Consider the following 20,265-nt stretch of genomic DNA (forward strand, 5'->3'; position numbering starts at 1 on the left):
GTCCATGCAAAACTGGCCAAGCATTTGAGGGGCTGCAGGAGGCATAAACGCAGGACTGGATGATGGTGAAGATCCCTGTATCCCAGATCCCCGAGAGCAGGTCAGCCACATATTTACAGCTGCCTGGAGCCCCTGTGATGGGGTGGTTAGGGGAGGAGAGCACTGGCAGGGGAGAGGGATCAGCAGCGTGCACCTGTCTGTGCTAGCCCCCCCAGAGCACTGTACACCGCTTAGACCCCCACCCTACATGGGCTCAGGCACTACTGTGGGGATCGGATGGAAGAACCAAGCTTCTTTCTTGAGTCCCTGGGCCAGCTCAGGGCAGACTTCAGTTGGGACTGCTGGGGAGCATTTCTCTGGAGATGCAGTGACCCCTTTGAAGAAGCTCATAGCTCTGTTCCCCGGCGGGGGATGTTTAACACAGGGCAGCCTAGCGAGCCGTTTCCAACATGAACCATGTCTGCTACTTAGAAGTTTGCTCATTAGCACAGTCCGCTGAGAAGATGAAAGAGAAGCCCATGGAGAGAAACAGCTTCTCGTAGGCCAGGAAGGAGGGTAGGGGTCAACCGCTCAGTTCAAATAAGAAACAGGGAGGTGAGGATCTCTGAGGCGAAGCAGCAGACGTGGACGGAGAAGCAAAGCTGGTTGATTCCTAATCAGGAGCCCCGGGGAAATGGGGTTTATGGAGTTGATATTTTGGGAGATACTCGGACCTTCTGCCGTGGCCTTGTTTTTTCCTACTGGATAGCTCAGATAACTGGATAATTGAAAACTTGTCTTTCTGCAAGTCAGAGTTTGGCTTAAAAAAAGATGAGGGGAAAGCAAAGGAGAGCTCCATGAGAATAGGAAGTTTGTTTACATTATTCACTGTTTTATCATGAACCTTAGAATAAGGCACGCAGTAGGTGCTCAGTAAATATCTGTGGAAGGAATGTACTATCCAGGGAATTGAACTCAGTGGTTTCTTCCAGAGCCTCTGCTTTTGCATGGAGGAGAAAGTCTTCCCCAGTCTTTCTAGGGCAACACTCGGGTTGATGGAGGGCTCCATGCCATCTGGATTCTCTTTGCATGGGTCATTTCAATTCTTTAATTCTTTTATTCCTTTTGTTTAACAAATATTTATCAAAACCATACTCTCTGTAGGTACTGACTGAGCTTAACATGTGTGAATGCAATGGCACAGATATGCACATGCTTGGAGCTTACAGCCTTGTAGAATTTAGCTCTCTAAGCCCCATTTTCATGGTTGGAAGCTTAAAAAACTGAATACTTTAACCAGACCAAAGCAACCAACCAACCAACCAAACCAACCAAGCCAACACACGAAGAAACCACATCCAAAACACTGACCCCCTTCGGGCTTCAGAACTTCTCATGGCCATGGAGTGACTCACGTGACCAGATCACCCAGACTAGAAAGAACCTTGAGAGGTCCTTCTAGATTTGCCCCCAGGTATTAGTCACAACAGTGTGGGTCTAACCCTGAAATCTCTACCACTGAATTCAATGGAGGTGTATATCTTGTTCCCACAAAGCTTGTTACGGAACAAGTTATGGCTTCTTCCATGCATATGGTGACCCAGGGAAGTCTGCTCCTGTCCAGTGACCCAGCATCTTACCCCGAGGCATCCAGATCACCGTGGTCTGGAAGGAGAAACAGTAGGCAAATACATATGTAGGGCTGGTTCACCACCTTAGTCTGGAAGGGACACCTCGCTTGTCCTCCGTGTTTTGGGCAGCCCAAGTTGTATGACCCCACCCAGCTGTAAGGAGGTTGGGAGTGGAAGGGAACACATGGATAGTCAGTGGGCATTAAATGTCTCAGATATGACCTTCTTTACCCAAAAAAATGCCCCTGAATCATTACTGGGCAGAACTGAGGAACACAGTTGACACAGTTGATAGATGAGTTTAAGAGGATAGATTTTGCAAATAAATGGGCCACTTTATTTCATGAGTTCTTTATCTGGGAATCATTTTGAAATGAAAGGAATATAGGAAATAAACTATGTTAGAGTTTTAATATAGGCTCACTTCACTGGATAGAAAGCATCAACGTCTTTCTTTGTGTTTCTTCAGCCATCAGGGGCTTTTATTCGGTGTTGTACCATCTCATTTATTTCTAATTCAGCTGTAGATTTCTATTACCTACAAAGGGTGCCCTGATTCTGTCCTGGCTTGCTCAGGCACATTTCCCAATAAACAACGGTGGTGTAATTAGCACTAGGTCCATGAAAGAAGTATGTTGAAATATGGTAATTTATTCCATTTGCTGATATAAGTTTATTCCTGGGTAGCATTTTTCCAGATCAATATGGATTTGATTATTCTTAAACCTTCACTTCCCAGGGATGGTTCTTTCATTATATCATAAGTCATCTGCTTATGATTCAGCGGCATGAGACCTTGACTTCAGGTTTTGCATTTATAGTTGATAATACTCGAAATGTTGGTTGCTTCATTATGGAGTCCAAGGGCACTATTACTCTTTGAAATTGGAAAACAGGATGCTTAGCTGGAGTTTAAAAAAAATACCAATTTGGGGGAAATTCAGTAATGCCAACCTGATCATCAGGGGCTGCAGGTGAAATTTTGCCTTGCAGCAACTCATCCTTCAGAGGAGAAAAGCTTTTGCCTTGGAAGGAAAGTTGGAGCTTCAGAGGGAACCCGGACACTCAAAGATATAAAAGACTAAGCCCGTGATCTCTCTCGGCCCTTTTTACTTACTGAACCAAAATTTTTAAGAATCTTCCTTCTGACTTCCCTTCTAGGACCCAGGAAAACAGTGTTGATAAGACAGCCGGGACACCGTCTTGCACGGAGTTTTACAGGTTATAAAGGAGAGGGTAAACTTATACTTAAAAGATGGTGATGGGGACATGCAGGGACCCTGGGAGCCCAAGGCAGAGATACCTATTTCCAACTTTCCAACAACTCTTTCATCATGAAGGAAATTTGTGTCCAACTGAGAGCTGAAGAATGAGAAGAAACAGAAGTGTGAGTGTTTAAAGCAGATATTTAAAGCAGATACAGCAGCAAGTCCAAAGGTCTAGGTGCAAGGGAGAGACCACGCCGGTTAGCAGGAAGATGAGTTTGGTTGGACTTTCATGCAGGGCTGTCCAGCAGTTGTGGCATATATGTTCACGGTCATGTCTAGACTTCTCCGTGAGACAAAACGAGCTGAAGACAGAGAGCAGGGGCCAAACCTGAGATCTTGTCTACCACAAAAATTTCCTAGGTTACGGGTCTTGGCCATGAGAACAGATACAACGACTTTCCCAGAGCCCTCCTCTTACCAGGCGTGAGACCACCCACTGGATGGAATTCACACAGGCTAGACAGTCAGAGGAAATATTTGGTCCCTGCAGCTTGGGAAGGAAAAAAAAATTCATCCAGTGTCAAAAGCAGCATCGTCAGGAGGGAGTCTGAGTAGTGAGCAAAGAAGAGGTAAAAATGAACCCCCAGAGAGTGGCTTCTTTGATTTACAGAATCAAGAGCAGGTGAGGGAGAAGGGAAAGTGGGACAGAAGAGATCTGAGCACTAGGTGTGGGGGGCGGGGGGCGCCGGTTGAGAGTTAGGGAAGAGCGTTTGGGGGAAAGGTTCGCAGGAGAGTGGGCAGGGGGAGCGAGGGAGAGAGAGCATTTTAAGATATTCACTGTGCATGAAGAAATCACCTCTTCCTTTAGTATTTCCTTGAGAGACAGTTCAGTTTGATAGATAAAGTATAGGTTTATAGTAGTTTTTGGTTCCCGGGTTGTGTTTCTTTGAAGGCAATGCTTGGCTGAGCCTGGGCCCACAGGAGTCATGGGGCTGGGGGACTGTAGAAACCTCCCCTTGAGAGGTACCTCCAATTCAGTAAGTAGATACATGTGACTGTTCAGAAATACAGCCAACAGATAATAGACCTGGTTCCTCCCTTGGGATGTTACGAGGATAGTTCATACAGGAGATACATTTTGGGTTTCTGTTCAGCCTAGGACTTTCTCTGTCTGAAAACTGTTTCCTCACCTGCAAAAACTAGCACTCTGTCAGCATCCTCGCACCGGGAGTCACGCCCTTTCCTCCAGTAGATGATTTGACCAGGAAGGAGCTCCTGATCCAACTTGGGCCCTTTTTTCTTGAGAATAAGGGGCTAAATGTGGAGAATGACAACTCAGGAGCTGTGTGGAGCCCCATATGTCCATGAGCTCCCCAGAACAAAAGCAAAGGCAGACGACTAAGCAGACAGTTGGTGGGAAACAGATTCAAAAAATTGGGATAGAATCCTTCTCAGTTCTTGGTGGCTTTCCTCTTCCTGGTTCAGGCTCTCATGAAAGGGCTGCCCTTAGCTTCTTGTAAGACACATAGTATCCCCCAAATCAACCCTCTTTCCATTTCTCTTTTGTTCAAGTTACTTGAAGTAACTAGCCTAACATAGCTGCCCCAGTTCCTCTAGTTCTTGGGTTTACTTTCTGGTACTTCTGGTCTCATCTGTTTTGCTATCTTGTTGTGTTCATGGCCCAAAGCTGCCATCCACCTTGATGATCTGTTTTGTCTCTAGAATCACCAGCCTTGCAGAGGAACAAGTAGCTGCCAGTATTTTCCTGAGGAAACTCTTAAAGCATCTCCTCTCCGGTGGGGTTGGATTGTGCCCTTTAAGGGCTCCATCCTCCCTCTATCATACTTCAGCCTGTGTTTCTGTTTATCTGTCACATCTTCTGAGAAGCTTTCCTTCTGGGGCTCTTGTCTTGACATCTCTCTCAGACAAAATTAGTTGTATTTAGAAGCTACACTGGTTTCCATCGTGGATCTGAACCCGAATCCACTGAACCATATCTCTCACTGTGGGCTGGAAGCAAACCAGTGTCTACACCTATGGTAGATGAGCATTGGAGAAGACGATCCTTCCGAAGCAAGCTCTGGAACACAAGCAGGACTACAGGCAGCACCAAGGGCTCTCAGGGGATGGATTTCCCATTATAAGAGAGGCTCAGAGCTGTCTCTCCCAAGGCTGGTCTCAGATACCTGAATGCTTAGGAAAAAATGCAGTTTTCCTAGTCTTGCTGGAGACCCGCTGAATCAGACTTTCTAGGGATGGGGTGCCAGAGACTCTGGATTTTAAATAATCTACTCAGGTAGTTTTGATGCGTGAAAGCCACTGGTTATGAGCCAAGAGTAGCCATTCCCAGACCCAAACCAATTGTTAGGCTGAAATCCACAATAAGCTCACCATCTTCAATGCAGTCATGAGATATATGTATCTCAGAAAAATTAAAAACAGTTAAACTACCCTTCTACTTGTGAAGACTGTCACTCCCAGGAGAAAGTGAATATCCCCCAGATTCTCCAAAATTGTACTGTAAACCCCAGCCTCAGATCTTTCCAACCTGACCAACCAACTTGTTATCAGAGTCTCCTGAAGTGGGTGGGACCGGCAGGCTTCTTGTTTATCTGTTTTGGAAGAAAACAAAGAAACAAACAAATGTTAAGGCCGAGTCTCAAGTAGTGTGGTCCTCAAACCTGTCGGACTGGAAAGCCTTATTAAAAAAGCAGGTTCTGAGGTTCGACCCCGGATCCACTGAACCAGGACGTCTGTGGTCAGGACCAGGAGATTGGTTTTGTTTAATATTATCTGCAGGCATTTCTTACATAGAGTAAAGATTCAAGCCTCCTGGGGATGTCTCTAACTCCAGTTAGAGACTTCATTTAATGCTTACGTTAAATGAAAGTAAAGGAGCACTGTTAGACCAGATACCAGTGGTTTCTGCGATTCTTTCTCTTTGAGATGGTGAGGACAGTAATCACAGCAACAGATACTATATTTTGAGCTCGTGTTTTGAGCTCGTACAGGGGCAGACACTGCTCTAAGAGATTTCCATGCATTAGTTCTATAAGTGCACAGGACACCATTTCTCTCCCATTAGTTAGATAAAAACTGAGGCTCAGCGAAGACACGCACATTTCCCGAGATGATACAACAAACAAGTGGTTAAGAGGGGATTCAGTTGCTAAATGCTTGGGGGTGCCTAGGTGGCTCAGTTGGTTAAGCATCCGCCCTTGGCTCAGGTCATGACTTCAGGGTCCTGGGGTTGAGTCCCATGTTGCACTCCCTGCTCAGGGGACAGTTTGCTTGTCTCTCTCCCTCTGTCCCTCCTCTGCTTGTGCTCTCTCTCTCAAATAAATAAATAGAATCATTTAAAAAAAAATGATTTAAAAAAAATTTTTTTTAAATTTTAAAATTTTTTTAAAAAATGATTAAAAAAATGATTCTATTTATTTATTTGATGGAGAGAGAGACAGCAAGAGAGGGATCATAAGCAGAGGCAGAGGGAGAGGGAGAAGCAGGCTTCCAGTGGAGCACGGAGCCCGACAGGGGCTCGATCCCAGGACTCTGCAATCATGACCTGAGCTGAAGGCAGATGCTTAACGACTGAGCCACCCAGGCGCCCCTGAAACAAATAAATAAAACGTTGACAGAAATTGCTAAAGGGCAGCAGGGCAAAAGAAAACATACAGAAGTTGCCACCCAGGATTCATCCTTCAAATGCTTAATGATAACGGGAATCTGTTTGGGGCGAGACATCATGGGCACCAGCTCCCATGAGTCGCTTTAGATCTCTCCAGGCTCAATGTATCTGTGTTCTTGGTCCTGTGTACATTTTTGGAAGAACTGCTGTGCTCTGTTCCATGGAGGATACACCATTTTACATTCTTCCCCTCCCCACTGCAGTTAGGCTTTATTTTTTTGATAGCAGCCATCCTAATGGGCATGAGGCATGGAGAGATTTTGGGTGGTCACATCTCAGGGGGAGGGGAGCGACTGGCATCTAGTGCATAGGGAGGTCAGCGATGTTGCTGACCTAAACATCCTACAAGGCATGGGCCCGTTCTCTGCCAGAATGAACTGGCCCGAAATGACCGCAGCGCTGAAGCTGAAAAATCCCAACTTCATTGGGTTCATCCTTCATAGTAAATCTCATCCCCTGACACGTGTAGCCTCTGTCTTCCTTGTTGAGACGCTCAAAGGCAACCATTTCAAGAAATCCGGAAAGGGAGGAAGGACTGAGAAGATTGGCAACATTTCTTTTATTCAAATTTTATTGGAAGTTTACAAATGTATTACAGACATCAGTAAAACATATCCATTTTACAGGGCACGGATCTCAAGCAAAGTGTTCACAACAGTCTCTGGCAGAGCCCACACCAAAGGCCCGTTGCAGACCTTCTTTAGAAAAAGCTTGACACTCGACACACAACACAGAGTCTGGCCTGCCTCACCTTCTCAGACCCTCTGAGGTTTTGTTTATGCACTTGGAGTTAAAGCACGAGATGGGCAAAGCAATCCTGTGCAGGAAAGAATGCGGTTTGGAGAGGGAAAACTGCCAAAGTCCTAATTTCCTAAGGAAAATGAAGGACTTGTAGACCTTAGAACGTGAAGTCAGGGTCCATCGTAGAACCGAAATGCTTTAGGGAAACACGGGAGTATCAACCAGAGGCTGGAGAACAGATCTTACTAGTGGGTAACTCTCTCCAAAAAATCTTAAAAAAGGTGGGTCAGGGACCTATTGAACACAGATGGCCAAATGCCCAGTAGGGTGAAGGGATGTCTCTGAAAACTGCCAGGATAGAACAATTCTTTTTTCTATCCTTCAGAGTCATCGAATCTCAATCACCAGAAATGTTTTCCTACACGACGTGACTTTGCTCCCTCCTTTTTGAATTCCCCTTGGGGAAAGCTAGCTTTGTCAGCAGGAAGTAAGCGTATAAAAGAGTATAGCTCCCAACAGTGAGTCATGGTTTATGGCAGTCTTGTGTTGACTGGGCTACTGTTATGAGAAAATGGAAAAGGAATCCAATCCTTTCTTGGTCCTAACCTTGACAACTGCTTCCAAGTGGCCAGACAAGACAAGCCCCGGTGTCTGCTGATGGCCCCAAGGGACCCAGCACTGGAGGCGAGGCAAAGCTGGCTTCATTTCTACTTCCCTTGTGCTTTGAGAGATGCACCTCAAAAGGCGGCAATCTGAAGCCGCCTTCAAGATGCTAAAGGGTTGCTAACAGCAACTCTTCTGGCACGAAATGGATAACTGGTTTCATTTCCCACTCTACTCTGGTCCTAGATAGATCCTCTGTCTTAGGCATTAGCATCTGGTTTCTGTTAGACAGAAACACACAAAGAGCACTTCTCCTTGGAATTTAAATATTTGTGTTATTTCTGGTTAGAAGGTGGGATTAGATGAAGAATAAGATGGCCTCTTATCTGACCTCTGCAAAACGATGAACAGAAGGCTGCTTGTAATAATTGGCCAAGAACATGGGAATGCAGAAAGAGGCCCAAGGGATTTGTCTTTGTTTTGCCTAAAGAAGTCAGCCTCCACTTTTAGCACCCACAAAGGAACTGGGGGCTCTCACAGTCATTTACGAATGATGCTTCCTACAAGGTTGGTGTGCCATTTGGGGCCAACGGCAAATGATGGAAAGACAGATAAAAATCAGTTCCCAAATGAGATTTGTTATCAAATGACCTCAGTTCTAACCCACTGATCCTCGGTGCTTAGAGTGTCACAAAGATTTTTGAGACTGCATCCACGCTCCCTGGGAGAGTGTGGTGAGATTCGCTGGTTTTACTAGCCGCGCTGCAGGAATGGGAGAGCGTGTGCTATGTCTGTGTCATCGCTGGCCGCACCTGAACTCAGATACGGTGAGGGGGACCCAAGCAGTGGAAAACCACCGCAGGAGAAGGAAATAGTTTGCTGCAGTGCAAAAGCATCCTACAGAATGGGGACAGAGAAAGAGCAAGAACTGTCTTGTGGTCCCCTCCTGGAAAGACAAAATTGCTTGTTCACTGGGCTGGCTGAGGACAGAAGGGAAGGACTAGTGATGAGAAGGTGAATGTAGGAAGAACCAACAACCAACAACCAATCCACAACTCTACCCACCTTGAACCTGCACAGGACCTAGGAGCATGGTTCTGCTTTCCCTCACCTCATTCAACTTCACGGAACTATAGGACAGAAGGAAGGGTACCTAAACGCCACCCTCCATGCCACCAGGCTGCTAAGAAAGCTGTTCACAGTATCGAGGGTCATATGTATTGGCAGGGACATTTAGGAAACTGTCAATGGCTACTTCCTCCTGGAAAAGAGCCCGTTCTGTTGCCACTGAGTTGAGCAGCGATAAGAAACGACCTGAAGACCCAAGTGGTCATTTTCACCAAAAGCCAAGAGGACCAATATGAAGAGAGGTAGAAAAAGCAAACCCAAAGTATTAGAGATGAGAGGGAACTAGGAAAAATTACTTTTCTGGAACGGTCTATCAAAGATGCAAGGAGATCTAGGAAGAGGTGAGTGTAAGCCCCACTCACAGGCAAAACTTGACGAGGAAGAGCTCGTGGTTATGACAGAGGGATCAGGTGAGGACCCTAAGTTCTTGCCTCCAAAGAGAACACATTGAGTTTTCAGGAACGGAGTTCTGTGATGTTAGGTGTAAGTCATCACGAACAGGTAGGATTCCTACGACCATGACATCCTGCTCTCTCCGGGGCATTCACTTGGAGGTCCCATCACCTTTGTGATGATTTAACCAGCCTCGTGGGCATCGTCTGTAAGGCGCCTGGCTGCGTGTGGGGTGGGGAGAAGCCGCAATGGAACACACGGAAGCGACCTTGGTTAGAGACAGTGTGACCCAGAGGCTTCCATCTCAGTATATTTCAAGCTCTGGCCAGTTGAGCTGCCGGGCGCCCCCTGGGCAGCTAGCTCTGAAATCGCTTCGTCCTCCCAACCCCTTCATGGGATGTGGCTATGGGTCGATTTCAGGCCACCCTCTTCTTCCTGCGGAGGGTGCCTCAAGCCTCATGGGGGGAAGGTAAGGGGGTACTTCTGGAGAGGATGGACTTAGAAAGCAGCTTTTACCAGGAGAATTTCTTTCATTGGATTCCAGGCCACAGAGGACAGACATGATTTTCAGCTGTTTGCTATGTTAAGCGATCTACTTTTGTCTCTCTTTTCTTTTTCCAAAATGCCTTTTCATTCTCATCAATCAAGGAACTCCAAACTCCAAATTGGACTCGCCCGATTTCTACCAGAAACCTGCCACTTCAGTAGCATGGTGTTGCACATTGTTTCTTAATCAGTTTTGCCAAGCAGTTTACAAACTTACTATACAAACGTAATAGAGTTAATTCTCCGGAGGCTTGGATAAGTAATGAAGCATTTAGATATGAAGATAGCATGCGGAAAACAGCCACAACCAACATTTGCATTGCTTTTTTTTTTTTTTTAAATCAGTGACAATGACAAATGTCATATTAATACCTGAAAAGCAAATTATTTTAATACATCCTGAATGGAGTGCCATTTCCACATCCTTTACAGCCTTCTTTTCCCCAGACCCATTTGGGATGGTGTCTGAAAAGCCACATCTCACATTCTCTCCATAAAAAAAAAATATTAGAAAATATTAACTACTATACTGAAAAGAGACCACGCTCACCTCACCACGGCAGATGGCCACTGAGTTACACCGTGTACTACATCAACAGTACATCTCACTAAAGGTGGGTCCTCCGATGGATTATTTCAACTGCTACAATCCATTCAAGGGAGGAGGAGAATGGAAGAGAAAGCAAGGGCTTCATTGTGAACTGAAGCAAGGTAGGAAGTTTTATTTTACTATAAACAACACAACCGTTAAATGTCTTCTTCAAGCAAACTCACTTTTGAGCCCAATTTCTGTCTGACCAACAGTCCCCAAAGTTCAACACGGAAATCCCCCTTTGAACAGCGTCTGCTCTTCAAGGCCGTCACCCTGAAATCTCCCAAGCTGCTCCCTTTCCTGGGTCACCCAGACACTCTGGTTACGGGGCGTGTTAAACTGGGTTCTTTCTACAAGCACTGGGTTGGGGGGGGGTGGTTATTCAAGGTAGTGGTCACCTCCCACTCTACTTCATTTCCCGAAGCTGCTCTTTACTCTGACCTTCCTTCATATCCCCCTTCAGTCTCTACCCTTGACCTGCTTTCTGCTTTCGAATTCCCTTGTTCCTTCTCCACGCATGACGTACGATCTAGAACACCCCGTCCCTCCCAGAGCCCCGCAGGACCTTCTACATGTCTACTGCTTAAGTTCATTTGCACTGAGGACAACCGGTTGTCAGCCTAAGGCAGCTGTTCCGTCTGCCTTGGTAAAGGAAAGCAGATAATATAATCCAGGAAACATGAGCACCAGAAAATAATGCCACATTCAAAACAACGTCATGCTGACATCACACGACGGGTACCACTCACAGTCACTTTCATTTTCCCCAAGGGACAGATCAACAGCAAGCAACTTCAATGTTCCCAGCAGGGACGGTGTTGCTCACGGGAGTTTACGGACACTGGTTGGTTTCTCTAATTGGCAAAAGTTACGTTTGCAATTAAAAAAAAAATTACTATCACTTTGTAGAGAAGAAATTCTACCGAGAGCAGGAGCAGACTTAAGGATGTCTCCTTAAGGTAGAATGGAGCATAAAATACTTTGGGTGTAATGGTTAATTTTTTTTTTAGCCACAAAAAGTCAAATTGAATAAACTCCTTTGAAAAAGGTCTCACTGACATGTAACAAATTTGTATAGAAAAAGGAAAAAAAAAAAAAAAAAAGAAAAGGCGGTCCTGGACCGCCTCTGAATGTACTACTCAAAGACAACGCTGGGCGTGCATGCAAATTTCCACTGAGTCCTACGATATAGAAATTCCTTTGATATTACAAAATACAAAAATATTTTATCAGAACTCTCATTTACATTGCATTTACAATGGACATGTAAATAACTTAGTCTTGGGTCCTGGCTAATAATAAACAAATTACTTACTGGAAAAAGGGTCCTAAAAGTAAGAGAACCAGAGAGGGTATAAGCGAGCGGGAAACAGTTTGCCATCTTGCGAAAGGCGACTCAACACAGACTGACGGGAAGGAGGGGACCAACCCTGGCCTCCAGAGTCTATAGCGTTTCCAAAGTGAAATGTGCAAATAATATTCAACATGCCGAGAACTGGGACTACCTATTGAGTCAGTCTATAACCTTGCCTCCACCACGGCCAGCATTTCCCTCTTCTCCTCTAGCCACCACCCCCCAAAAGCGCTTTACAATGGAAAACAGTGCAAGTTTCTGAATGTACATTCTTAGCTCCCATCTTCCCCCATTCCCTGACCCCAAGCCTATTAGGAAATGATGCAGTTTTTGCTCTTTTGTCTTTTCCTGCTGTGCAACTGTCCCCTGCCCCCTAACGTGGAAGACTTGGGGAGCCCATAGGAGCTGTATTTGTGCAACAGCTCATCGCTTGTGACGTATCGCAGGCGGGCGGGCTGGGGGATGGGTTCTCCTAGGAAGTAGCCCTCGTTGTCAGACTCCGAAGAGGAGGAGCAGGTAGAACACCAATCGTACTCGGCGAAGTAGGGTCCCCAGCGCTCCCCGAAGGCATTCTGCAGAGCCAGGTCTGACACCGTTCTCGGGCACTGGCCGTACAGGTCCCTTCGGGACCCTTGGCCCAGGCTCTCCTGGAAGCTCCGCTGGCGCATGAACTGGTCGTAGTCCTCCCTGGCTCGGAGGGGGGGCCTTTCTTTTAACCGAGAGATGGCCTCGCGTTCGCTGGCCAGGTGCAGGGCGTTGTCCGAGCGAGAGCGCCGGGAACGCCTGGAGCGGTGAGGTCGGAAGCGGCGACCGTCGTCGCGGGAGGTACTTCTCCTCCGCGTGCGTTCGCTCATGGGCTGGATCCTCATGCCCTCCTGCCCCTGCAGCTTGCTGCTGGCCATCCCCCCATCAAAATCAAAGCTCTGATGCAGCCTGCCGTGGGACTGCAGGTCTCTGTACCCAATGGGGTTGCCGAGCTGGTGGAGGTTTCCCTCCATCTCTTGGTACTGCTGGGCAGAGAGCAGGCTGCGAACCGACTCTGCGCTCCGGAACTGCATGGACGAGTTAAGCGTGCCCATGTTGCTCAGCTTCTCGGAGACATTCATTCCAGAGTCTTTGCTGAGGTCAGGCATGGAAAACCGGGAGAGGTGCTCCTGGCGCTTGGCCCCACCATCTGCGGACAGGCCTGGGGGTAGAGAGGGAAGAGAGGACCACGGAGGTTAATATAAATGTGCAGTCTTGCTCATCGGAATCACCGTCTGTCCCGGATCGCTGCATACGGTTGCACAGTTGTACACTGCACAAAGGTGCTCTCAGAATGTTTGGGAGAGCTCTCTCCCCACTCCACAGGAGGGTGGTGCCCACCGAGAGAGGACACCTGGTTAAAATGCATCTGCACAGCTATATGTTACTAGTTACTAATTCTTCCAAAGGCTCATTGAAGTTACTAGGAACCCACTGTGCATCTCATGCATGCTTCTTCTGTTTAGAATTTCACTTTACAAAAAGTGCTTCAGTTACTTCTTTGATCTAAGGCTGCACTATAAGTACATGGCACAGATATTCTGGATGTGGAAGGTTTCAGCGACACATGCTGGGCCATGCCCAAATAGTTCCTATCAACACTGAGCCTCGCATCTAATCTCCTGAAACCAGAGCAACTCACTTTCCTGTTAGCCTCCAGCAGCTTCCCCCTGCACCTGCCGTCCCTGAGCTCCACAGCTCAAATGTGTGGAACACTAAGTGGCTCCCTGGGTGTACACAGAGGGACATTTACTCTCTCAGGCTCTTTAGTGAATGACTGCTCCAGGGTTTTAAATTGGCCCTGAACAGCCAGAAGATGTGAGTGGGATTCTAGGATACTCCTTTTCCCCTGGGGGAGGCACTTTTTAAAACACCAGGACCAGTGGGTATCTCTCTAGCAATGGGCCTGCAGTCCCTAAAGGCTATCAATGGCACCACTTAAATGAAAACCATTTTGCAAGTAGCAGGGGGTTCTTGACCTGAGTAACTTCCATGCTGCCCGCCCTAAAGCAGGACTCTCAAAAGAGAAGCTTAAGAATGGCCCCGGTGGTAAAAGCTCAGCATTTTCACTCATTACCTGTTGGAAGATGAGCCATTTTGCCATTGCTGGTTGCAGAAAACATGTCTTTGGATTACAATGGCCCAGTATGACTGACCCAGGCCACTGATTCTTCTTTCCCAGGGCTGGGGGCCAACAACTTCCAACCCCCGGACAAAATTAGTGTTATGAACACTTTGAAAAACTACTTAGCAGTATCTGTTTATGCCAAACACACACACACACACACACACACACACACTATCAATGAGGTTGCTTGGAACATTTGTGTCCTTTTGGGTGTGTGTGTGTGTACTTATAGATTATTTCTGTTGGGTGTACAATCAGAGTGGAGATGCTACAATTTTTCATTGTTACTCTTGATTATACACCAAACAGAAATCAGTTTATAGGTCCCAAAAATGTGCAAAGGTATTCAGAGAAGCTTTCTTTAGAGTGGCTTAGAACTATAAATAACTCAGATGTCAATTAGCAGGAAAGAGGATCAGTAAAATGTATTTTATACCATTCCCCCTTAAAAGGAATGAGGAGTCTGGAGAGACGGCGGATTCCGGGACAGGAGGAGGGAAGGTAAGATAGGAGCATGGAACATCTCGCTACACCAGAAAGGAAGGAAGGGTTACAAATGAAAAAAATGAGGGGCTCTCACTCACCAAAGCTGAGCAACGTGAGCATCAAAACATTAAAACAGTAATGATTTATAAACCATTGAAAAAGGAGGAAATAAGTCCATAAACCCTCTAATAAATAAATGGGGAAGAAGACTGGGCTCTTATACACCAGACAATGGTGAGCAGAGGGGGGTTGCTGGATTTGGAAGACCACCATTTTGTAACTACTGTACATAAAGATTGATTCACACAAGAGTCAAATTATGCTCAAGTCAGGGGATAAAATTTGATGGAGCAGGATATTTTCACGGTGTTAAGTGTTTCTCCATATTAGTTTGTAAGGAAATATTTAATAGCTACACAACAGAGAGATCAGACAGCACTTTGACCGGGAGATCAAACTTAACATCATCGATGAGGCAGAACTGGACATTGTGTGCCTCCTGACGTAGGTCCTGAGAAGGACACACTATCACCCACACATTGTTCTAGTCAGGAACATTTTCTGAGTGGATTCAGAAGGAAACATTAGATAAGCTCCCAAATGAGGAAAATTCTATTAAGAAGAAAAAAAGGGGGACTATATCCTTAAAACTTTTTTTTTTTTTTTCAGTACCATAGAAGTCTGAGGGAATGTTCTACGTCGAAGAACACAAAGGAACCATGGCAACTGTGTAGAACACCTGATCCCTCTGGAACCTGTTCTCTGCTGAGAATGTTAGAGAGCATAGCTGTGGAACGACTGACAAAAATTGGGACCTGGGCAATTAATAGCCATATGATGCTAAATCTACTGTGGTAATTTTGATAACGGTGGTAATTTATGATAATGTTGGAGAAGACCCTTCCTCTTGGGAAATATACAGGGAAGGCTATGGTAGTACATGGCTGAACTGGATATGATTTCCTCTCAAATGGTTTGGAAATACACTGCGTGTGTACATTGTGTACACACAGTTCGGAAATGCAGTGTGTGTGTGTGTGTGAGATCAAGAGAGAGCAAGAGAGAACCAGCAATAAACTAATGGGATCAACAGTTAACTAGCAGTGAATCCAGGTAAAGCATACATTCTGGGTATTGGTTTCGTTCCATTTTTGCAACATTTGAGTTAGTTTGAAATTATTGCCAAATAAAGTTTCTTAAAACGAGCAGTGTATGCATATACAATGGTTTGGTTTTCCATGCCCAGGGAAGTCGCTGGGGGTTAGGAGGGGGGCAGGTGGTGTATGCTGTTGGCATCTAATGGGCAGAGGCCAGAGAGACGACGTTGAGTACCTCACGGTGGACACACTGGGCAGTCCCCACAACAGAAAATTATCCAGCCCCGGAGGACAGTCGTGCCACAGCGGAGACGCCGTCATACGGCAGAATTCCACATGACGACGAGAATGAACAATGATACCCAGTAACAGGGATGAATGTCACAGAAAATGCTGGCAGACACAAAAGAGTACAGGTTGCGTGATCCCATCTGGATGGAGTTCAAGAGCTGAGGCTGTGTTTGGTGGCAGAGATCAAGGCAGTGGGAAGGGACAGAAAGGGAAACTTCGAGGGTGCTGGGGATGCTCTATATCCAGATCTGGGTGATGGTTATAAAAGGATACACACGGAAACATTTCTTGAGGTGCAGTTTAATATTTTGTTTGCTTTATCTTATATATATACCTCAATAACAAGGTATAAAAATAAAGCAGGGTTCTTATTAAAGAGTCACCTTTTAAATGCTGGATATGCCTGCAGAGAAACCATTCTGCCAACCACGGTACTTTCATATAGATTTTTTTTGTCAGGGCAGGAGGGGATGAGTTCTTTAACTCCCCCTTTCTCTGGTGCTTATCTCTGACACAAACATCATAAAAGCTGATTTACAACAGCCTAATCACTTCCAGAACCTCCTCAACCTGAGGGCGGAGAGGATGTGGGTCGGCAACCCAGGATGATGAATGAGTTTTCGGGGCAGACGAACTCCATCCAGGAGGGAAGGAAAAAATTCTTCAAAATCACAGGCAAAAGCAAAAGCTGTACAGGTGGGCTCAGTGATCTCTGCGGGGCTCTCTCCTCCAGCTCTGGAGTGGAATCAGCGTTGGCATCAACAAGCAAGCAAACACCGTAAATTCCCTGTCTTTTAGACGCCCCAAAGCCTGTCATTTCTGAGGACATCATGTTATGTGAACAGATTCTTATTTCGATGAGGAGGTTAACATAAAGAAGGGCAGCTTCAGTCCCACTGGGAGGTGATCTTGCTGATTCGTGTTGTGATCTCAGGATAACTGTAACCATCTCCACCCTCCTCCACACAGGAAAATGCTCTGTCAAGAGCAGGAGGGGTCCTGGTGCTCAACCCACAGCCTACTGCTAATCTCACTTATCCCAAACATAGGCTACTCCCTCGGGGACATGGGGCTGGGATTGTAAATGCTACCTGCTCACTGCAGACATTATTAATACATTAATTTACTTAGGAATAAACCTTCTGATAGATTAACTCAGGTTTGTCTCCAGGGTCCTCTTGCTCGCAGAACATGAACAGAATGGCCAATGTGGCCCACCGATGGGCAACCATCATGCATTTGCCGCTAAACAGGTGTCTCTGTGGTTAATTTCATTCTTGGCAAAGTCCAAAGTCCTGACGCAGATCTAAAGACCCTAAGGGGCCTCCAAGATCACCCAAAGGCTCTTTCCAGTTTACACGGCTTCAGCAATACATTTCACCACCAGCCAGCTCATTCCAGCCCTCCTTGGAAAACCCTCCCCTCTGCACTGCTGACTTCTCTTCATCATTAATGTCACCTCTTCCGAGATACCTGCCCTGATCGCTCTTTCTCAAGTTGCAAGCTGTCCCCCACAACAACCAGTCGCTTTGCAGCTTTAACTTCTAAGGTCCCCACCCTGACTTGTTTTCTTAAGTTCATATGTTTGCAGTTGAATGGATGTCCCCTGGGAGCAAGGATCATGTTCCTTGCTCACCAGACTACCTCAGAACCAGGAGTGCTCCACTGGAGCTCAGTAAATATTTATGCAATCAAGGTCAATGAAGCCTCACACTGCCACAGCTGGGAAAAAAGCAGCTACCCTCTGACCTGGAATGGGCCAGGACTTAAGGAACAACCAATTGTAATTCAGATGGGTGGTTGCCAACTGCGGGAACAGAAACACATGGTCCTACCTGTCAATCTCATTGTCTCTGGTGCTTCTTTATGCGCCCTACCATCTGGGGCCTCTCCAATTTTAAAGCTGAGGAACGGGTGGTTTATAATTAGCTCCTCGATCTGCACAAAGTGTTTGGGCTTATTAATCACAGTTCTGGAGATATGTCTAAATTAGCAGCTTCCAAGCCCCCGAGACAATCACAGATCACACCTCAACTTGGGAAACCGTCCCTCCCTCCCTGCAAGCCAAACTGGAGAGCCACCTCTGGGGCTGGGTGACTGGGGGCAATCTTTGAACCTCTAGAGACACATCTCTAAAATGGGTATAACAACCGTATCTGAGTTTGGAAATTGTAGTGCCACTAGATGAGGACAAATGTACTTTTCCTTGTTAAGCCTTATCACAGCTGCAGGAATTGTGTGTTGTCTCTAGGACACCTTTAACTCCTGGGGTAGTCTAGAACCTCCACGAGGGCAGGAGCGGACTCCTATTGGCCAGTCCTCAACTAGCTAACTGGTACTGCGGTATTCTACATGCTGGAAGAAAGCAGGAAGTAAGACCGCAAACTGCCAACGAAAGAAGTGTGCCCCAAGAGTTTTGTACCCAGCCAACTGTAAAGGCAAACAAATGCTTGAAGGTGTAGATCCTATGAATAAAAGAATCTAAGACGACACCCACCACGCCCCGCCCAGGCTAGAGAGATGGCAATGTTCACTGAAGACGTGCCACTGTTAAAGTAATTTGCGCCTGGAACTACTTCTCTACGCGGAGGAAATTCACGTCTTTACACCATTTATCTGTGTGCAGCCCGAGTCTCCGTGTCCAATCACTGCCTACTGACAAGAGTCCAACCAAATGGGGCTCTCCTAGGTCACTCTCTTCTGCTGCAACACACACACTCTACTTCCCTTGCTGCCCAAGCCGGGATGTGTGCGCATGCGTGCCCGCAAGCGAGGTGCAGTGGGGGAGGCAGAGACGGCCCACTTAATTCCCCTTTGGAGCCTGTAGAGTCTGACCCCACAGGGGACACTGGAATGATCACAGGGCCCCAACACATGCTGGAACACCCGGCTGCAGAATCCCAATCGACTGCATGAGCCATGGAGGCAAAGTCATTCCTTCTCCAGGGGAACTCTGTTTTCTTACGAGGCAGAGAGGGTCTTTTCCTCCCCAAATAATGCAGGATCTGTGAGCTGTGCTCCATGGGGACTGTGAAGCTAGTGGCTTCCATTTATCCTTAGCCCAGTGATCGTTGTGGCCCAGAGCAAATGCCCAGGGGCCACAGGCTTCCGTCAGCACCGCAGGCCTTGCCCCGCCAAGGAGAGGGCCATGTGGAATGTCACCTGTGCTCCTCTGTGGTTAAACCGTCAGGACAAAGCTACAGCCGGGCTGCTGTAAGCAACGCCAGTGTGTCAGAATGTGCAATAAACTTGCACTGCCAATGGAAGGTCTCAGAGAAGCCGGGGACAGCGAGAAAAATCAGTACCCTCAAAGGATGCCCTGGGTGTGATGGAAGAAAAGCAGTCTTTGTGGTGTTCCCTCCCTCTCTTTATTCCGAGACCAGAGGTACGCGAGCGCTCAAGTCCAGAGAGAAGACAATGCAGACTTCAAGGTAACGCAGCCCTTAGGCTGAATCTTTCTGTTCCTTATTTATTGCCCTTCCTAGACCTATCCCTCCCCTCCAAAGAAACTGGCACAGAAGGACAGAGATGTGTTTCTGCCAAACTAAATGGTGCATCCCCATTTTACATTTCTGTAAAAAGAAAAGAGGAACTGCTCACCTTAGCCTTCCAGACATTTACGACTCACAATGATGATTTAGTTCGCTCGCAGCAGGGTTTTCCCTTTCTGACTTTTTTTCCCTCCCCCAGAAGCAGAGACATGAATAGGAATTGTTTGGAAGAGGGGTCTGCAAAGTAGAGCCCCTGGTCCACATTCAGTTCACTACTTCCTTTTGTCAATAAAGTTTTATTAGAACAGGACTACCCCCATACCACTACAATGGCGGGAATGAGCAGTCATGACAGAGACGGTAGGACCTATGAAGCCTAAAATATTTATTATCTGGTCCTTTCTAGAAACCGACAACCTCTGGTTTAGAGCCTGGATGCGCTGGGAAGCTGTACCAAGCTTAAGCAACCCCAAAGTCGTGAGCTCGCACCGTTTAAGTATCTCAGAGCTTGCGAAAATATGTCTTTGAGGGACAAGCTGATTCAAGTGTGTGTGTGTATGTGTGTGTGGTGGGGGAGGGGTAGTTTGATCAGGTCCCTTGGGATCCTTTTTCCAACTAAGTCCATTGATTTCATCAACACTCAAAATTTCAAATTGACAACAGCTGGAGAGAAGCTGTCATCTGGGCAGTGGGGTTTAACCACCACCACATGTTCCTCAGTGACAAGGCACGGAATGTTCGAACAGGGCAGGACAGGGACGGGTGGGGGCTGGGGCTGGAAAGAGAGGGAGAGGGGAGAGGCTCTGGGAGGAATTATGGGTACACTCAAAATTCCTCGCTACTAAGAGTGTGACCTGTGGCCAGTGACCACGGCGTCGTACTCAG

At 46.7% G+C, this 20,265-nt stretch overlaps 1 protein-coding gene across 5 annotated transcripts in view; it reads right to left on the bottom strand.

Moving 5' to 3' along the window:
- Positions 1-7,059: 7,059 nt before the first annotated feature.
- Positions 7,060-20,265, bottom strand: part of PRICKLE2 (prickle planar cell polarity protein 2) — a 318,161-nt gene continuing 304,955 nt past the window's right edge. For all 5 annotated transcript variants that reach the window (XM_059161424.1, XM_059161428.1, XM_059161425.1 and 2 more), the window contains one exon: positions 7,060-13,049. In XM_059161424.1, coding sequence (XP_059017407.1) covers positions 12,175-13,049 — 875 coding nt within the window. In that variant the 3' untranslated portion in view covers positions 7,060-12,174. The remainder of the gene's footprint in view (positions 13,050-20,265) is intronic.

Source organism: Mustela lutreola, chromosome 2, assembly GCF_030435805.1.
Source record: "Mustela lutreola isolate mMusLut2 chromosome 2, mMusLut2.pri, whole genome shotgun sequence".
In the NCBI taxonomy this organism is placed as follows: domain Eukaryota; kingdom Metazoa; phylum Chordata; class Mammalia; order Carnivora; family Mustelidae; genus Mustela; species Mustela lutreola.